At 41.6% G+C, this 18,348-nt stretch overlaps 1 protein-coding gene across 1 annotated transcript in view; it reads right to left on the reverse strand.

Moving 5' to 3' along the window:
- Window positions 1-18,348, reverse strand: part of LOC147693263 (pepsin A-like) — a 65,045-nt gene that overhangs the window by 12,571 nt on the left and 34,126 nt on the right. The window contains exons 5-7 of the mRNA XM_086933205.1: window positions 17,637-17,833; window positions 9,128-9,244; window positions 1,954-2,098 (exon numbers count right to left, since the gene is read on the reverse strand). Of these exons, the coding sequence (XP_086789331.1) occupies window positions 1,954-2,098; window positions 9,128-9,244; window positions 17,637-17,833 (459 nt within the window). The remainder of the gene's footprint in view (window positions 1-1,953; window positions 2,099-9,127; window positions 9,245-17,636; window positions 17,834-18,348) is intronic.

Below are 18,348 nucleotides of genomic sequence, written 5' to 3' on the forward strand. Positions count from 1 at the left end.
CTTGCTGGGCTACTCTGCACCTCTTTCCCCACTCTGGTTTGGAAGATACCTGAACCACTCCTCTTGGGATCACTCCCCAATGCCTCTCCAGACCCTCTGGAATCCAGCAAAAGGTCTGCCTCCAATGTGAGCTCCCTGGGGACAGAGAACTCACTCTCCACCAGGTGTTGGCATAGCTCTGGAAAATAGGCACTTACAGTATTCTCTCCAACGATTGGAACACGAAATAGGCACAAAAGACTTTCGAAGCCTCTGATAAAGTGCTGCAGCACTGAAAGGCGTCAGGCATGCATAACCCGACATGAAAGCTGTTATTTGCATCGGCATGCCGGTCCTGTTCTTACCCTTTAAAAGTCTGGTGCTAGCGGATGTCCGAGTGCGTCTTTGTTCCGATAGGGAACTTTGGAGCTTTCATTAGATGCGGCGTCCCCGACCGCGAAAGATGCACCACCCTATTAAAGTTGGGGGCCAAGGGCTCTGTATTTCACAGAGCCACCACTTGGGTCATTTGCTTGGGATATTGAACGGCACCCTCATGCCAAGGCCCATCTGTGGGCTCGGAACATTTTTGCAAAAAATTAACTCAAGGCTGCAAGCTACGCTGAAGGAGTGTGAGAGCTACTGGTACTACACAATAAACCAGCGGTGACCCCTGGTATAGTCAAATATTGAGACCTTCACATTTATGGTTGTTGTTGTCCATGTAAGGGAGAATCAAGATATAAATATATGCACAAATAATGTATTCAATAAACACCCATTTGACTACTCCTATATATGGAAGTAGATTTTCCACATTTTCTTTTATTCTGTTACACCCAATAGTATGCCAGGAAGGCTGGCCCAGATGCAGGTTTCATTGCAGAATACTGCAAATGTTGTGAGACATGTAAAGTTGAAAACATACCTTTTTGGTAGAAGTTCATGTCAGTGCCGGGACGCTTTGTCTGAAGGAGCCATGCACTTTACAAATTGCATTCCTTCAATCCTTCATTCATTCATCCATGTCCCAGAAAGTTCTACTCCCCCATAAGGACTTCCTCATAGTATAGCGGTCTCCACAAAGGAATGGAGCTTCATGTGCAAATGCTTTTCTTTTCAGTGAAAAAAATCCCTGTAGAGAAAGCCCTACATCTCTGACAAATCTGGTGAGGATCCATTACCATTCCCATATTGGAAGGCGGGTAGTCTCTAACTGTTTGTTGGATAGTAGGGTAATGGATCAGAGTTTGTGAATTCCCACAGCCCTACATGCAACTGGGTTTCCCGAACTTCCAAGGTAAACCATGCTTTGGAAAATCCACTTCCTACTTCTTGTGTAGGGTTTAAGACTGCTGATTTCTCTGTAGTCATTGTACCTGTAAGGAACCCTTTTGTGAATTTCTGCCGAGCATAAATTGGGTATACCTTTGTGGTTTTTGTGCTGAATGCATTAAATCCCAAGTAGGAAATGTTTGTACCTTCCATACAGCTACTGGTATCTAGGAATTGTGGGACATTTCTAGTGAATTTGTTGTGCTCTAGATTGTTTTGCAGCATCAAACATTTATGGAGAAATTATTAGACTTAGAAACTGTCTAGGACATTTATTAACTAAATGATTGATACAACTGTCATTTTTTCCATGTAGGTTTAGGTTTTATGGACATTAGGGACTATATCACCTCAATGTAGTTGAATAATAAATCTCTAGATTAGCTTTGCTATTTAGTAGAAATAAACATTGTACATATAGATGGAATACGGTCGTTAACAGGTCAGTTTAAGTGTATTGAACAATGAATGTTATAGTGATGTTTCCTGATCGAAATAATCTTTTTTTCACTGACCAATGGGTTGTTAAACTGTTGGCATTAAGGGCCTGGCCATCCTTATAGAAAACAATTACTTCCAGCTGAAATGTCTGTTAATTCTACTATCACACACCAGAAATAGGAAGCTATTGACACTTACCTCCATATTAGAGTCCAGAGTTGCTCCAATAACATTGAGGATATTTGCAATTCCAGATTTAGGACCAGAAATCATAGTTGTTCCCGAGTCCACAATAGCTTGACATCCTCCGTCGCAGGCGATAATGTTTCCATTCACGGAGACGCTGAGGTTGGAAGGAAGAGACTAATATCAATTGAAATTCTCAAGAGGCAAATAAAAAATTAAGTTAAGTCCTTATAATCCTCTTTTGTGAGAAATAGATCTAACATCTTTAGAGCTTCTCATCCTGGTAAGCGAGGCACCATCACCTGATCTGGGCACCTCATTGGAGATAAAAGTCACATAATGAAACATCTCATGTACATTTTAAACAGTATCTTATATATCATCAACTCATCCAGAAACAAATGCCCTGGCAGGACCTGTTATATCCTTTTTTGTTTACTAGTTGTAATACTTTGTAATACTTTGTAATGAATTCATTCTGCCTTAGACTATCTCCAGATGTGTTGTATATCCTAACCTCAAACATGTAATCTTCTGTAGAAATAGAGATCTGATGAACAAGGCTAAAACCTACAATTCATATTTGAGAATGTTAACCCTTCCCCTACACTGCATTCCCTACAAAGTGGATACAGAGACAAACTCTGCTGGTTCACTAGGTTTTCACTGGGAAGTTTAACATGTTACTGTAAATTGATTATCTGTGTACACAGCACTCTTGTATGATCATACACTCATGTGTGTCATAAAGCATGGGCATTATTTCACAAGGTTCCCCTTCGTCTAACCATATCTGCCTCCTGTGGCCTGTGGAAATGACAAGCAGGCACTGTCCTAAAAAGTATTTCTACTAAATTTCAGCTTCAATTTCAAAGAAATGTGGTTTAGGGATGAAACTCCCATACATGAAAAGACTGGCTGAACTACTTCCCAGAATCCACAGCTGCCCAGATTGCAAAAGAGGGTTGGCTTTCTTTGAAAAAATGTGAGGTGTCCAGGTTGTGCTTTGGGCCCGTTCCCAATGTGGGCGCAAGACCCACCCACAGAAGTGAGGTAAATTTTGTATTGGGTGATGTGGAGGGATGCCGGACGGTAGCAAAAGTTATGAATCCCTGCAGATTCTGAAGTTTCAGTTACAGAAATGTGGGGAAAATATTTGTTTTTAGCAACAATGCTTCTGGGTTGGAAGACCTGGTGCGAGCCACGCAAGTCATGCCAAGGTGAAATTCCATGGGTGTCTTGTTTCCAGACTGCTTTGGCTGGTTTTCCTAGGTGCCTGCTGAGCTAGGGCCAAAAGCCTACACCCACCCAAATTGTAAAATAAAATGGGTTAGTTTTACTTTTCACTGGAAAATTTGAAGCGGCCATTTTGGGTAGTATCCTGCCGTGAGCACTAAGCCTAGCCACACAAGGAGGTATCATTTCTATTGGGAGACTTGGAGGAATGATAAGTGTAAGAAATGTGTGGATCCCTTCAGATGCCAGAATATTCCCTCCCAGAAATGTTGAGGAAAATGTGAGTTTTTAGCCAAGATTTGATGTTTTCAAGCTCTTGTGGGTAGGAACACCAAATGAGAACCATACCGGATAACCCATTGTATCTAAATTCCAGAAATGTCTGGGTTTAGTAGGTTTTCCCAGGTGGTGGCTGAGCTAGGGCCAAAAATCTACAGCTAGCTTTTTGTATACTGTGTGTTAGAACCCCTCTTGTTTAATTTATATATTGCAGATCTCTCCACAAAGTTAGATGAGCTGACAGCACATGCCCGAGCTTGGGTGGACAACAAACTATCAATAATTGTCTACTCTGATGACTTATTACTACTCAGTAACACACAAACAGGCATTCAATGGCTTCTCTATTGTCTGGCGTTTGCACAGACAGGAATGGCCTGGAAGTAAACCGCCAAACAGCAAATGTGATTGCTTTTAATCGACATATTAAAGAGAAAAACTGCACATGGATCAGAGATAATGCTAGGCACTGAGGTCATCCTCCTTGGCAAACTAGTGATAAGATCGTATAAAAAAACTTTCGGCTACCCTGATCTGCCTCGCCTGCCCAAGTTCAGCTGGAGTTTTCAATAACAAAAGGGTCACTTTCCAGACCTGCGGCCTTTGTAAAGCTCCGCCACAAACTGCGCGCAGCTGCCAACTAGACACTGGGTAATCACTTTCGACCGAAATTAATCTCCAGCGGGGAATGGAGCCTATAGGAAACATTTGAGAACAGCATTGAGAGGCTAGAGCTGGGAGATCTATGGATGCCAACATGTCTGGGCAAATCTTTGAGAAAATGGTAAATAAGTTGAATAAACTCCAAAGCCGGATCGAGGTCAAAGAAAAGTTGTTCAGACGCCTTCACGGATGGCTGGCACTGAAATCTTATTTAAGCCTAAGCGAATCCTTACTCTTGGAAGGTAAAACAGACAGTCCGGACACTAAGACTTGGTGAAATACTTAGACTAGACTTCCTCCAAAATGGAGGAAAGGTGGTGCAGGTAAAGGCAACAGTTGCCACCTGTGTCATCAGGGGACTGAAACTCTACAACACTTTATATGTATCTGTCCCGTTCCTGTAAATCAGCGAAGAAGCTTATTAAGACTAGAGTAAATTGACAACCTGCTGTATTATTTGGCACTTCAACAACATTTTATTTTACTCATAGGCATTTTTATATACGAGGCCTTCAGCAAGAATTGAAAAAGTTGGTTTACGATCGATAAATATTTTTAGATTGTAGGTAGGTGTTTTCTAAGCAATTCCAAACTGTGCATATTGGTATTATGATTTGTAATTAGAATTATGATGGGACATAAAAAATAAAATTGTATGACTATTAAGAAATTATGTAGTTTGCTTCTGATGGTTGATTAGTTTTAAATCCTTTTAGGTAAATATGTTTACATTGTATGGCTTTTGCAATATTTATGATTTTAATTGACTAATAAACTGCTCTTGTTCATTCTTACAGCTTATTATTTTATTTTTTTTAAAGGGTGGATTTTCCCGGGTGAAATATTGTGTCTCCAGGTTGCATTTCTGGGCATTTTGAGTGCAGGCTCTATGCCCAGCCACTTAAGTGGGGTACCATTTTCAACACGAAATGTATGGTGCAGAAAAGTAGAAAACTTGGTGTTACCAACTGAATTTCTCAGCATTTGTGAATGTGCAATAAAGAAAACATTGAGCACATTTCCCTTTAAATCACCTGACAATATGGAGAACCTCAAAGACAGAGGTGTGCGAATAACCACTGTCCCTAAACTCAGTAGCTTGTGTACATTTCTGAAGTACATAGGTTTCTTTCATACCTCAAAATAAATTAATTTTTAGTATGACCGTCGGTTTCTGGTGGCGGCCCCCAGACTCTGGAACACCTTGCCTCACAACATCAGGCAAAGCACTACCCTCCTTCAGTTCCGTAAACTCCTGAAGAACTGGTTGTTTATTCAATAACTATATCACCTTGCCAGTTTGCTTCTTCATCCGGCCCAAAGCATCATGCTCCGAATGTAAACAAATGATTTTTTAGCGCCAAGACGCCCAAGGGTATATGCTGCGCTTTATAAATATTAAAAATAAATAAATAAATAAATAAATATGATCAGCCCCAGGTTTTTAGAATAATGCTGATGGTTCTCAGACTCTGAGGAGTACTGGAACATGCTGCCCAGACCCCAGCCATTGTGCTGTGTCTCTTATTGCCTATTACCTACCATATTTAACTTACGTATAAGACCCTATTACATGGTACTTTGTATACCCAGGGCCTGGGAGTTAAATGTCACCATTGGAATGCAGGGCTTATCGTAACACTACTGCAGTGATACGGAGAAAACATGGCTCGAGACCTGCCAGTGCACATGCGTCTGGCAGCTTTTAAACTATTTTCAACAAGGAGCTATAGGGGTACTATAGCAGTCAGGTCAAGCCCCACACACTGATTCAACACAACTATATGACCTGGCGCTGCTTTTGAGCAGTTCAATGTGTATTTCAATGTCTGTAATATCACCCCTTCAGCTTGTTGAGCTTTTAAACTATACCTGCTTTGTTGAATCCAATCCTTACTTTTAATAGTTATAAGTCACCCTAAGGTAAGCCATATACGTCCATGAGACAAGGTGCTAGATTTAAAAAAGCAGGACATGTTTAGTGTGTTTTACATGCACTGACAGTTTAAACGTCTTGTTGTCATTTTCACTGTAGCAAGACTGTTTGTCCCATTGGCTAACATATGGTTACACTAGCCCAACCACAAAGTGCTAATTTCCATTTAGGGCAATCAAGTATATTTTTTCAAGGTATCAAATACATTTTTTACCTTAAACCTGACAAAGTGAGAATTAAGGCAATGTTGAGGGGACTTTAGAAAGTCCCCCTTTCTTGTCTCAAGTCTTTAGTAGTCATTTCTGAGTAACTATTGCAGATGTCACTTGTGACCACCTGCTGTCTTCCTGCTCTTTGAGGCAAGGATAACAAAGGGCATGTTGGTGAGAGGAGGCTTGACCTCCTGAAAGCATGGCCAGAGATGGCCCAACTTCAAAATGGCAGCCGTCCCTGAGTCACATTGTAGCCTGCCCTTTCCTTTGACAAGGTAGATAGATTGGCTTTCATACCTGGAGAGAAAAAAAACACTTTTAGAACTGTTTTTCCAGGAGGAGTATGACAATAAAACTAGACACACCGCAAGGGTGTGGCAATACCTCAGACCCAGGGAAGACGGGTTCTGATATTTTGGATTTGGGCAGAGATACACATTGTGCGATTGTTTCATGCCAATCCACAAGGAAGTGATGTAACAATGGTTAGGGCTGCCCTTAGGAATTTTGGCCCGATTGGTTAGGGAGTTCTTCCAATTCACAAACCTGAGATAGGTTAAAGGTGAAACCCCTGGATCATTTCCTCTGAGCACTTCTGGACCTAATAAGGAAAGAAGAATGGCTGCTCCTGCTGTACCTGTCTACCTCAGAAAAGAAGGCTGCATCTGCTGAACCAAAGACATAACTTCAGAGAGAAAGGTTTCTTCTCCTGCTGTTGACTTTGTAGAGAGACCTCTAGGACTGAATCTTTTTTCACTAATGCCAAGGACCAGAAAATGGACTCCAAGGGCTCATTGACTAGCCTCCTCTCAAAGTTCCAGGACCTACAACGCTTAAGAAGTCCTGCTCGGCAGAGCTCAGCTGACCTGTGCCAACAGGAATTGCCCTGGACCCCACTCGTGTGCTCTTGGTGATAGAGTTTTAATCCCAGCAAGGTGCCTAAAAGTTCCAGGACCCATGGCTGGTGCTATAATTTACTCTAGCTCCAGTAGGAATTGCAACTTTTGTGTCTAGAGCTCAAGGATAATGTTTTTTTTTAAAGAACCAGATTTTCATATGCTACTGCCACTCATCACACTATCATTGTCAAAGCCCCGGTACACAGACTTCAGATTGCTACCACTGCAGAGTGTTGCAGGTTTGTCGATAGCCTTCAGTTCTAGCCAAGACCAAAGGTTTGTACCATTCCACTGGACTTCACTCATTCACCTACTTCAAACTGCACACTGAAGTTGCAGACGACTCAGTCAACTAATCCATAGACAAGGAAAAGAACCAGAAACGTTTCTAATTGTGAGAGTCAGCATGAACTTTGACAGTGTCTTATAAACAGTTTTAAAAAATCATAACTCCAGCTCCCTTCAATTGAAGTTTGTCTTTATGATGTCTATTTAAAGATAAAAATATATACTAGTTTTATGAATTTGGAGTGGGATGTTTATTGTGCTTTGTCTCTTACTTATTACCATTTAAGTGCTGATAATTGTTTACTCTGATGTCCTTTCAATTAAGGCTGACTGCTCAGTGCCGCAGTTACTCAGGACAGAGCTACAGTTTAAATTAAAGTAACCTAACTGAACCTGATACAGGATAGTGAATTTATTCCCTGGCGAGGTTTCTCAAACACCACAACTAATAATCGACTTTCTTACAACACCCATTTTTCATTCTTTTTATAGTCGGTACACAGTGAAAAAGCATTGTAGGGTTTTTGGGTAACCTACAAAACCTATATATCGCTGAGTCCAGAAGTGTCTGATGGACATAACGGTGAATTGTTTTTGTAAATAGGCCATTGTGACAAGAAGTTACAGATGGAAATGCAGTCACAAATAGCTGTTTTTTCCCACTCATTTTCATTATTCTTTTATTTCACCATTTAGTTTCTTTGAGAAAATCTTCCAGGATCTACACAAATGACCCCTTGCTGTATTGAAGATTTGGTCTACTTAAGAAAAATATATTGGGCCTTATTATGACTACGGCAGTCCATTGGACCACCCTACTTATGGGGACGGTCCACCTGCTTATTCTGAATAAGGCAGTCAGACTGCCACAGATCCACTGCTACTGCCAGGGATCTGCGATCCCTGGCAGTCTTGCGGTGGTGTGAGGCTAGCAATATGCTGGCCCAAGCATATTACTAGTTTCCTCCAAAGTTTTCATGGCGATTTTGTCTTAAGTTAGGATTTTGTCTCAGGTTAGGATTTTGTCCTAAATTAGGATTTTGTCTTATATTAAGATTTTGTCCTAAATTAGGATTTTGTATTAAATTAGGTCTTTGTCTTAAATTAGGATTTTATCTTCAATTAAACTTAAGACAAACTTAAGTTAAACATAAATTTAACTTAAGACAAAATCCTAACTTAAGACACAATCCTAATTTAGGACAAAATCCTAATCTAAAACAAAATCCTAATTTAGGACATAATCCTAACTGAAGACAAAATCCTAATATAGGACAATGCACTAATTTAGGACAAAATCCTAACATAAGACAAAATCCTAATTTAGGACAAAATCCAAATTTAAGACAAAATCCTAATTTAGGACAAAAGCCTAATTAAGGACACAATCCACATTTAAGACAAAATCCTAATTTAGGACAAAATCCTAACTTAAGACAAAATCCTAATTTAAGACTAGTAAATGCCCTCTGTGAATACCAAAAGTAGTAAGTTTAGGATTTTGTCTTAAGTTAGTTCTGTGAATCAGGCCCTGAGTTTACATTTTCTCGAGATCCCGCAGTTTGTATTTCCTAATTTACAATATTACTTTTTTGCTGTTTGATTTATTTTGTATTCATATCTAACAGCAGGATACAGCATCCATTCATTCATTCATGCTTTCATTTCAGTACCTTTCCATATTAATCTGCCAGTATCGCTCCTTCGAGACAGGCACCCAGTAGATATTTCCAAGGTAATATGAGGGGTCAATTGCACCAAAGGTCAGCATACTTCCACTTTCTCCGTAGCTGTGAAGATAAATTTGAGAACATTTCCCAATAAGACAATCAACTGATGACATTTCTAGTGTTACCTTTCATGTAGACATGGTGCTTTCATGTACCCCACATGTGCACATCCACACCACCACGCGAAGAACAGAAAATCATCACAACTGCACGTCCGGTCCCACTTTTCCTTCAAAGAGACCTAATCAACACTCAAAACTTGGGGCATGATTCATCTTAGAAATATCACCCCTGTAAGCACATCAGCACCATCTTTGATAAACACAACTCATATATCAGCTACTTATGCAACACATAGGAGACATCTCACCGTGCTCCACAAGTCTGCCATTGCTATCAGCCCCCTCTGCTACTAAACCATGTTTTATACTGTGCTGCACATCACCTCAAGGATACTTCAGAGTGCTCCAGAATTGTGGAATACCAGGAGACTTATCATCTAAAAGGCATGGCCTCCATCAGGTATTTCTCACACAATGCCAACATTCCTGTGGCACGGTCTAAACCTCTTCTAAATAGATGAAAACAAAACAGGTGATGGACCGAATGTGGATCAATGTCACACATTCACCCCCGTCCAAAGATCTGGGCCCAAATCCATCGTTTTTTTGCACTCCACACCACCCTGGGTTAGACAATGGCGATATGCAAATCAGCTCTGACCCTGTGCCCCATGGGAACAGTCCAGTCCGAACTACAAAAGCCATGTCCTTCCCAGAACGGAATCAAGCATCCGAGGACCGGACCGGTTTCGAGGTAACACCTCTCATCAGCCCGGCTAGCTTGACTCCAGTGGTGTGGAGTGCCTGGGACCCACGTCTGGGCATCCCCAGCGCACTTATGGCGGAATTTGCAAACAAAACAGGTGATGGACCGAATGTGGATCAATGTCACACATTAGCCGGGCTGATGAGAGGTGTTACCTCGAAACCGGTCCGGTCCTCGGATGCTTGATTCCGGTCTGGGAAAGATATGGCTGTTGTAGTTCGGACTGGACTGTTCCCATGGGGCACAGGGTCAGAGCTGATTTGCATAAAGCCATTATCTGACCCAGGGTGGTGTGGAGTGCAAAAAACGATGGATTTAGGCCCAGATCCTTGTACTGGAGTGAATGTAAGACATTGATCTACATTCTGTCCATCAAATTGTTTTTTGTAATTTTCTCCCTGAGTGTACTGGGGTAGCTCAGACGTGGGTCCCAGAGCCTCCACACCACTGGAGTCAAGCTAGCCGGGCTGATGAGAGGTGTTACCTCGAAACCGGTCCGGTCCTCGGATGCTTGATTCCGGTCTGGGAAATATATGGCTGTTGTAGTTCGGACTGGACTGTTCCCATGGGGCACAGGGTCAGAGCTGATTTGCATGAAGCCATTATCTGACCCAGGGTGGTGTGGAGTGCAAAAAACGATGGATTTAGGCCCAGATCCTTGTACTGGGGTGAATGTAAGACATTGATCTACATTCTGTCCATCAAATTGTTTTTTGTAATTTTCTCCCTGAGTGTACTGGGGTAGCTCAGACGTGGGTCCCAGGGCCTCCACACCACTGGAGTCAAGCTAGCCGGGCTGATGAGAGGTGTTACCACGAAACCGGTCCGGTCCTCGGATGCTTGATTCCGGTCTGGGAAAGATATGGCTGTTGTAGTTCGGACTGGACTGTTCCCATGGGGCACAGGGTCAGAGCTGATTTGCATAAAGCCATTATCTGACCCAGGGTGGTGTGGAGTGAAAAAAATGATGGATTTAGCCCCAGATCCTTGTACTGGGGTGAATGTAAGACATTGATCTACATTCTGTCCATCAAATTGTTTTTTGTAATTTTCTTCTAAATAGATGTCAGCAGCTTCATCAAGCTCTGAACACAAGACCAGGCTCTGTGAGTGCCATGGTTTTGGACCCTCAACTCAGATGGACCTGCCTCCCTATTTCTAAGTGTGGCCTAAAGGCAGCTTTAACTGTTTTGCCAGCCTCATGTTTTCTAAAAATATATGAAACAATATATGCCTACATATAAAGGGGTTCCCAATCAATACTCTTTCACCAGTATTCTGTTGTCATATCTCTCACATTATACTCCCTCCCAACCAAGCAGAGGATATAAATCAAAAGACCAGCCCTCTCCAGCAGGAGGATGTTTTCGCTTTAAGTGACTGTGTTTGCCCTTGCACTTCAACAGATACACCTAAAATTAGTTCCCAAAAATAGACATTTATTATAAATATAAATGTTCATTCCTCACTATAAACCAGCTATGGTATATTTTAGGCATGGGTGGAATTTGCGTAGTCGTGTTCCGCAAAGTTCCGCAAAGATCTAAAATATCTCTGTGAGCACGCGCCATTGTTCTGCCTGTTCGCGATGCGGTTTTCCTGTTCGGGGACACTATTTGCGTGCTAGGGGGGAAATATCTGGTGAACTTGCCCATGTGGTCGCCAATTGGCACAGCCATATTGTTTCACTTGTCTCACGCGTTTACGATGCGTGTTTACTGTTCGCGAACGGAGATGTCCGATGGCGCATCAAAATGCCGTGTTCACGATCGCACACTTTTGCAGGATCGTGCAGCCAGCTACCAAAATCTCATGGCGCACGCGAACGGATAGGAAAACTCTTCACGCATGAGTCGCTACCTCATGCACGAACATACATTTTGAAAGCGCGAACAAGGAAAAAAACTGCTACGCCGCAGATCGCGGAATTTTAAGCAATTCTGCGTTCTCCAAAGATTGCTGAATTGCCAAAATTCCACAATTTCCACCACCGGAGCGGATTTTACCGCCCAGGCCTAGTATATTTATTTATCCTACATAAAACAAGCACAAGTCATTAGAGTAGCAAGAGTACATATGCAGATTTTTGGCTGAAACCACACCCACCGCAGACTTGTGATTGGCATTTAAACCAGTTCTAACTGACTTGAGAGGACCCTCCGTGGACAAGCAGCTCCCCAACTGCAGACAGAGCTTACATCCACCAAAACATAAATCGCCGAAGCTCAGTAGCCACAGTACATTAACTATATCTCACGATTGTACAATGCACTGTCTTCTGTCAAGATATGTTGTTTGTGGTGTCATAACTATTAGTATAATAACTATTATTTTAAAAGGTAGAAGTGATATAATAGAAAACGGTTTAAGCTGTGCATGGAGAAGGTGCACGTTTTAGTTAATGTAGTGGGCTACTGGGTTAAATGCACAGTGCATGAGCTGCAGGAGCTATATTAGTTTGAAGGTGTTGCATAAACTATAAATTACAGTAATACAGATAAGGTTGCAAATTGCATTTTTTGTGTGTAGTTTAAGTTTAGTTTGGAGTTAAAGAATCAATAAAGCTATACTAATATAAAGGTGCTGTGTGATGTATAAATTTAAGGTATAACTATAACTTTCAAATTTAAATGTTTGCATATTTTTAGTTTTATTTGTTTAGAAAGTAAAGTTTTCCTAACTATAACAGGGGTTTAATCAAGTGGACTGTCATTAAGTGGAGTGTGGAACAGTAAAGTGGAGGAGAGAGTCATGCAGTGTACTGTTGTACAGTGTACTGTCGTAAAGTGAATTACAGTGAAGTGGAGTAGAGTGGAGTAGAGTTGAGTGTGTTACAGTGGAGTGGCAACCAGTGGAGTTGTGCAGTGTGTAGTGCTATAGAGTGGAGTGTAGTACTATCCAAAGACTATGGAATCTACCAGAAGTTATAGGGCATTTCAGATGCACTACGTGCAAAGTATGTCCAACATGCTGGGAAACCAAGCAAATAACTTACAACAACCTTACGATAGATCTGAAGTCTTTCACAAACTGCAACACAAGTGGAGTGATCTACGCAATTCTATGCCCATGCGATTTGATGTATGTTGGTCAAACCCAGCAAAAGGTGAAAAATCGAATATTCCAACACTGCAGCAGGATTCGTTGCTCAACGACTGGGGCACCACCTGTGGATCATTTCAGGGGAAAAAACCACACCCCAGAATCAATCAGATGGGTGGTACTGGAAAAGATCTCCCTGGGACCATGAGGAGGTGATCTGAACTCCATCCTGAACATCAGAGAATGCAAATGGATGCATAAATTGAACACTATCAACAGAGGGCTCAATGAACTAGATGCTAACTATGCCCAAATGGCGGGTCAAAACCCAGAATAAACACTATGTCCCTCAGACTTATCCAATAAAACCTGAGTACTCATATCATAAGGTTTACAAATGGCCTTAGTTCCGCTATTGCCTTAGTCCCAATAGATGTCTGACATCTGCAACTACAACGTACGTTATGATTATCATTTTCACTAAGTGTCTTGCTACCCATTGGGAGTTAACCACCTATATGTTCCACATTTTGTGGTTTAATACATCATACTAGCAGTCTGAGACTAACATCACCATTGTATTATACTATATACCATGCAATGCAATCCAGGTCTTTTAACCATGATTCCTACTAAATATGTATATTTCTCTCAAACGATGCACAGTCGGATATTAATATCACTATTGAATTACAATGTACATTTTGTGATGTGATCCATGTATTTTAACCGTGATCCCTACTGAGTATGCATATTTCCCTGAATCTATACATTGTACTATTCGGCGTTTGTAAAGACTGCTTTATGTGCCATTATCCTTGCCCAGTCAGAACACAATCTCGATACAAACACTGCTTTATTCTTCAATCGACCGACAATTCCTTTCCTTAAGCAACTACTCTTTAACCCAATCCCTCGCTGCCTAACAAAACTCCTCTGGGCACCTTTACAGACGCTCCCTTGCTCACGCACTGCGCGGTGACAATGGCGTTCGGCAATAGCCGGCCGTGATTGGCTTAGAGCAGGCGAGCCTCCTTTCCACCGTCAGTATCCAGCGGCGGCACCGCGAGCATCCGCAGATTCATCGAGATAGCTGCGAGCTCTGACGGCGGCATTTGTACGCCGAAGAGGTAAGATTAACCAGGATATCCCTGCATGCTAGGCAGGCCCGTTAACGATATACTCAATACCCATATTTCAAATGTTACCATAACTTACGAGAGTGAACTTTTCTCTCAGTCTTGTGGTTTGCCATTTTAAATGTCGGTATACCGGTTTCCACTTACCAGTTATTTTTGACCTCACGATAGTTGTAGCCATCAACCAGTATGCAATCCTCTTTTACAACTAAGTTGCCCAATCTTGTTAATTCCCCAAAACGGCGCACGCTGCGCATTGAACCCAAGGAATGATCTTTTGAAACCACACTTGACACAGTGATGTCCATTTTCCAATGAGGAATTCTGTCCAAGTAAGTCTTCCCCAGTTCATCTTTTTTTTAGTCGACAAAACTTGGCGCCCGAGCCAAATTTAGTCCCATGAGACTTTTTCCTTATATTATGTATTCCAGAACTTCCAGGAGCGCGCACAGGCCCTTTCAAGGATGGCACAGATGTCTACTGTCCTTTGATGTATGTAATTTTCGATCTCTTCTCTGTTTCAAAGACAGCTCACCACACAGTGATCTAATCATAGCCTCCGCATTATCTTATAGGCTCTCTACTTTCACTGTCCTGACGAAGACCCCAACATGAGGCATCAATAACCCTTTAGCGTACATGGGGGTCGAAACGTAGACTACGCCAACCTAACACACCATAGGATTCAAAGAAAAGAATTGTTTCAACCTATGTGTGATGTAACTTGGAAACTCTCATACTACTTCGATTGTAAAGGCGTTTTTTGATTATAACGCGATGTTCTTAAACAGTCACACCTTTACCCAGTCCCTCACAACTCTCACACTTCCCTTACCTTCCTCACTGAGAGCTCTTGAAATGTAATGATTTCACAATTACATGACAATGTTGAATATATATGACTCAATATGTTGAAAAAATATGCAAATAAACCATTGCATAAATAAATGCAAAGTTGTAATTTAAAAACTGCTTATTTTCTTTTCTAGAATTATTCATTGGTACAATTAATTTGTGGTGTCTGTCTGTATGGCATAACAGCGGAGCATGGAGTAGCGTACAGTGGAGTGGCGTACACTGAAATAGCATACAGTGTGCTGACGTACAGTGGCATAGAGTGGAATAACATAGAGTGTGGTTAGTATTGTGACTGGACAGTCTCCATCAGTCACCCTCTCCCTTGCAAGTACCACACTGATCGGCAGAGTCAACAGCCCCAACAGCGGAGGACACTCCTCACACTGCACTTTACTAGTTCACAAAGGCAAGTTACTACTAGGAAAGATACATTTTTGGTCTAAGTTTACCTTTATGGATACCGAAAAGTGGTAAATTGAGGTTTTTGGTCTCAGTTTACCTTTGTGAATACGGAAAAGTAGTAAAGTTGCACAAAAGTGTAAATATACCTTTGTGAATACTCAAGATGTGTAGTTGGCATTCTGTAAAGATGGGTGTGCCAGGTGACTTCTTGAGGTGTTTATTTTAGTTAACGTGTTCAATTGGATAGTTGCATACAAATTGCAACCATTTGTAAAAAAGTCAGACATAAGGGCCCAATTACCTAAGATAAATCTTGGTCTGAAGTCTAAGTTTACGCCTGAGGTCTAAGTTTACCCTTCTGAATTGGACCAGGGTATTCTACAGAGAGTCAATTACAGTGTTTCACAAACACCTCCTGCTAATGTTACAATGTGACTGAAATAACAGTGAGGTGCATGCACTAAGCCCCATTTGTAAACCAGTATGAACAAATGGCACCGACAGATTTGAAAATAGGCATGCACTTTACAATGTGACTAGTGTATAATTGCACATAAGTGACATTCATAGGAGGTCGCCAACCTCCTGCCTCATGAATAAAAATGAGGAAAGAGGAATTTTATAAACCTCTGCAAATGCCTGAGAACACAGTAGTGGAGGCCTGAGAAGAACAGCAGACCTCCTATCCTTGCATTCACATTCATTCCAAGTGAACACATTTTTTGTAAAAAAAAACTTTTTCAGTTATAGAAACATTGACTAATTTTAGGAAGCAAAATTTCACTTGGAACAAACGACATCAGCGATTATGCAGAGGTCCCCTACACCATTGTCAAGATACATTGAGGCCACTTGTCATGATTCGAAGTGGATGCGGGCCTAGAGGAACAGCTTCCCCACTGTGAGTCATTTTCCATACTGAGTCCGGCGCCTTGAACTGATTGATAATTTGTGTACACAATTGCTCTTCCAAATCATCAATACATTACATTTTGGCTACCGAAAGAGAGGGGGACGGGACTTCCTTTTCAAACACCCTCCTCTTTACAATTTAGATCGAGGGGCAAATTCTGATCTCGCTCGGAAGGGCTCTTAGCGGCATCCGTCAGTAGTGAGTCCGAGTTGTTCTCGAGATTTCTGTGCGACTCGTTCAGCTGTATGATCGAGCAAGTATGATGCGCTTCAAGCCTCATGCCATGACCGACTTGTACCCTTCAGCGATGCCTGCCGAGCAACTCAAATCTGTCTGTCGCATACAGTGCAATGTGTACGGTTTCCGGGTGGCCAAGTACGATGCGCGTTGCGGGCTGCAGGTGTGAGTCAGAGCCTCTGGCTCAAAAAAGCTCCCGGAAGCGTTCTTCGGGGGTCTGCGCCTGACCCACCTTCACCCGGGGCCATATGACTTGGACAGCGGGACCCATGCATGTACTTTTCGGGGGCACCAACGCAAACATGCAACAGGTGGCCCCCTTTTCCAAGATGTACATTTTTCACAATGGAAGCCTATGTGCGCGACGCACAACAGGCTCCTATTGACGTCAATGGGGCTCCAAGCGACCTGAGTCCGTCAGCTCTGCAGTGCTTCATACTCTGTGGCTCAGAGCCCCGGATCATGAGTCGGTCGAAAAGCTCTATGGGACTGAGTCGGCCATTGGGCTTTCCAAGCGAGATCGGAATTGGCCCCTGAGTCGTAAAAGTTACTTTGTAAGTTTGAAATACTTTAATGACATAACATTTTTATTTCAGACATCAAGACAAGGCTTTTGATATCAGAAAACCAAGTGTTTCTGGTAAAATCAAAGTTAGTGACCATAAACATTCAATCAATAAATCAGTAGAGGTTCACTTGATGTTATACAGTTATATTTCCGCCTATCCTAATATTGCAGATGGGCATACAGCCAATTCTCTGATGGCCCTTACTGTGGTCTGACCACATCTAAGTCGGGTGGACAGACCACTATGTTGGTGGGGAGGAAACTCTGTCTTCATTGTGGGCTGTGGGTTTGAAGGGGAATAGGTTGGGAAGTAATTTAATTATAATATATTTATTAATAATTTTTAGAAGGTATTAATTTTATAAAACGTCACTATGTTCTCACCTTCTAAATGGGAATCCTTCTTTTTGATTGACATCTTACTCTGTTCAACCTTTTCTTATTACCATAGGAAACGTCACCTACCTGCTCAGGTAGATAGAGAAAAGGTTATCTGGGATTAAACCCTGCTTCCACATGTTGTCGTATACTGTGGTCGTTCCATCACCAAACATATCGGGATATGACAGTCCCAGGATGCCATCAAAAGGAAAATTGGCAAAGACGTTGTCTTCAGCAGAGGTCAAAGTAAAGGCCTGGTTGGTGACCACAAGACTTCCAACCTCAAAGGAGAAAGAAATCAGAAAATGTTCAGACTTATCTTGTAATTTAATATGTGAATACCTTCATTAAAGAAAAGAAAAAGCAGGTACATGAAATGTAACCTAGTGAGTAAGACAGGACATCCCTTCTAACACACCGCTTGACAAACCCCCAAAGAGCAATCAAAAGAGACACTCTGCCTGAAAATTCTTTATGAAGTGCTGTACGTCACTGATATAGATAAAAAGAGTCCAGAACAGGGTACCCATCTTAATTATAATAAGGAATACTTGTGAGTTAGGGATATCATATTTATTTAGATATTTTGGTCAACATAGTAAGAAAAACATAAAAGACAATACATTTCCACAAACTCTACAACCATCCTAAGCCACACACACACAAAATTTCAAAAAACAGTCAAACGCTGACTCAAACATACTCAAACATTCCATCAGATAACAATGCAATACATGGTGCCTTACACAATCAATTAATCCAAGAAAAGGTTTACAACAATAGAAAATTCAGATAG

Source organism: Lissotriton vulgaris, chromosome 8 (assembly GCF_964263255.1).
Source record: "Lissotriton vulgaris chromosome 8, aLisVul1.2, whole genome shotgun sequence".
Classification (NCBI taxonomy): domain Eukaryota; kingdom Metazoa; phylum Chordata; class Amphibia; order Caudata; family Salamandridae; genus Lissotriton; species Lissotriton vulgaris.